The sequence below is a fragment of the Alligator sinensis genome, unplaced genomic scaffold (genome assembly GCF_000455745.1).
Source record: "Alligator sinensis unplaced genomic scaffold, ASM45574v1 scaffold553_1, whole genome shotgun sequence".
NCBI lineage: Eukaryota > Metazoa > Chordata > Crocodylia > Alligatoridae > Alligator > Alligator sinensis.
Genome location: NW_005842389.1, coordinates 315,251 through 317,496, shown reverse-complemented (window position 1 = coordinate 317,496; position 2,246 = coordinate 315,251). Strand labels below are relative to the sequence as shown.

The window sequence follows — 2,246 nt, the reverse complement described above, 5'->3', positions numbered from 1 at the left end:
TGGTAACCACCCCCCAAATCTCCATGGCAACCTGACCCCCCCCACAACAACCACCTCTCAGTCTTCCCAGCAACCAACTCCCTCGCAACCAACCCGCGGGGAGGGACCATAGCAACCAGACCCCTCCATTGCCCAGCTCTAAGTCCCCATGGCAACCTCCCCTAGCAACCAGCTCTCCTTCCCATAGTAACCAGGAGAGGATTACAGTGCCCATGGTCGGGGAGGTCAGTACCCCCGGTTGCCATAGGGATGGGGGTCACTGGCCCCAGGGGTGAGTGGGCCAAGGGGCATGAACCTGCCACAGGCCCCCCGGGCCCGCCCTGTCCCGCCTCTCGGCTATAACTGCCCCCTCCCAGCACAGGGGGGCATCTCCCAGCCATGCTGCCTCTGCTGCTGCTCCTGCTCGCCGGCCCCGGGGGAGCCTGGGGGGGCCGGGACCCCAACAGCGTCCTGGAGGTGGAGAACGGGGGACCCTGGGGGGACTGGGGGCACAAGGAGTTCTGCCCCCGGGGCACCTACGCCAGCGCCTTCACCCTCAAGGTAGGGGGGTGCTATGGGTTGGGAGTGAGGGCCACCAGGGAGTTGTGGGGAGCAGGGGCTGCAGGTCGGGAGTAAGGGGCACCAGCGAGCCCGGGGGATCTCACGCCACGGGGGGGTCCCGGCAGGTGCAGCCCCACCAGGGCTGGAGTCACTTCGGCGACGACACAGGGCTCAACGGCGTCCGGTTGATCTGCACCGACGGCAGCAGCGTCCTGTCCAGCGAGGGCAAGTGAGTACTCCCCAGCCCCGCACAGGGCTCCGGTTCGGGATTGAGGGGCACCGGCAGGGCTGGGGGGCAGGGAATCAGGAGTGAGGGGCACCAGGAGAGGTAGGGGCTGCGGGTCGGGATTCCGGGGCACCGAGCCCTGAGCCCATGCGTGTCTCCCCCCATCCCCGCAGGTGGGGCTTGTGGCAGTCGCCCCGCGGCTGCGGCGGGGGGACTTTGGTGCAGTTTCGGCTCCGGGCTGAGCCCCCCCGCGGCCCCTTCCGTGACGACGAGGCGGCCACAGACGTGTCCATGCTCTGCTCCAACGGGCGGGAGGTCGCGGGCGAGGGCAGCACAAGCGGGGACTGGGGCAACTGGAGCCGGCCCTGTGCCTTTGGGGCCGTGTGTGGGCTGCAGACACGAGTAGAGCTGCCGGGGGGGCCTGGCCAGGATGACACCGGCCTCAACGACCTGCGCCTCTTCTGCTGCAACTGACCCATGTGAGACCGCCTGCCATATGGCGCACCTGCACCAGCCCCACGCGATATTGTCACCCATGAGAAATCTGCCCCACATCCCCACCGGTGCCCCTCACTCCCGACCCGCAGCCCAATGCCCCCAAATGCATGCAAAGTTTCACATGTCTGAGCCCCTGAGAGTTATTTGGGAGTGGGGGTAGCGGAGCTGCTGGGGGCCCTGATCCGGGTTGGAGGGGAAGCTGAGCCAGGACACTGCAGGAGGCAAGGGGTTAATTTCTACCCCCACCCCCGACCTCAACCCACAACGTGGCAGCGGCCCGAACACGGTGGGGGCTCCCCGGTCCTGCCCCCCTGCACCTCTGCGGTCTCTGACCTCAAGGGATAAAGGGGCCTCAATCCTGGCACCATCCAGGAGAGGCGGGACTGGGGGGGGGGCATTCTCCCATGAGCCTTTGCGGGGGGGCAGCTGGTTAAGGACCCCACTGCTCCGGCCAGGGAAGACCTCTCACTCCGGACCCGCAGCCCCACCCCCAGCCCTGCCGATGCCCCTCACTCCTGACCCGCAGCCCCCCGGGGCCAGGCTCCGACTACAGTTGGTCTCTGCTCCACGGTGTCTTTATTGCCCCTGACCCATCCATGCCCCCCGCAATACCCTGACACCCTCCCCCACCCCGTGGTTATCTCCGGCGCTTGTCCCCCCGCGGCTGCCTCTTGTCCTTGCGCCAGCTCCGGCCTGCAGTGGGTTCAGAGCCACAGGAGGCTGCAGGGGAGGGGCTGGGGGCGGGGGGGGCAACCCGAACGCCTCCTCCTACGCCCTCCACCTGCCCCCCCCTTGTACAGCAGGTGGAAAATGAAGGCATTGGGGTACCTGTGACGGATCGGGGTTGCAAGGGTCAGAGGTCACCGGGGCAAGTGGGGAATACAAGTCACGGAAAGGTGGGGTGGAATGGGGGTCAAAGGTCGGCAGCAGGGTGCAGGGCAATGGTGGTCAGGGGTCGTGGCACTCACCAGGGCAGGGCGGG

At 67.5% G+C, this 2,246-nt stretch overlaps 1 protein-coding gene across 1 annotated transcript; it reads left to right on the top strand.

Moving 5' to 3' along the window:
• The first annotated feature begins 76 nt into the window (after positions 1–76).
• On the top strand, positions 77–2,010 carry LOC106722520 (vitelline membrane outer layer protein 1 homolog). The gene is made up of 3 exons (XM_025211130.1): positions 77–540; positions 666–769; positions 940–2,010. The coding sequence occupies exons 1-3, from the start codon at positions 379–381 to the stop codon at positions 1,238–1,240; spliced, it is 567 nt and encodes a 188-aa protein (XP_025066915.1). The 5' UTR covers positions 77–378; the 3' UTR covers positions 1,241–2,010.
• The last annotated feature ends 236 nt before the right edge of the window (positions 2,011–2,246 follow it).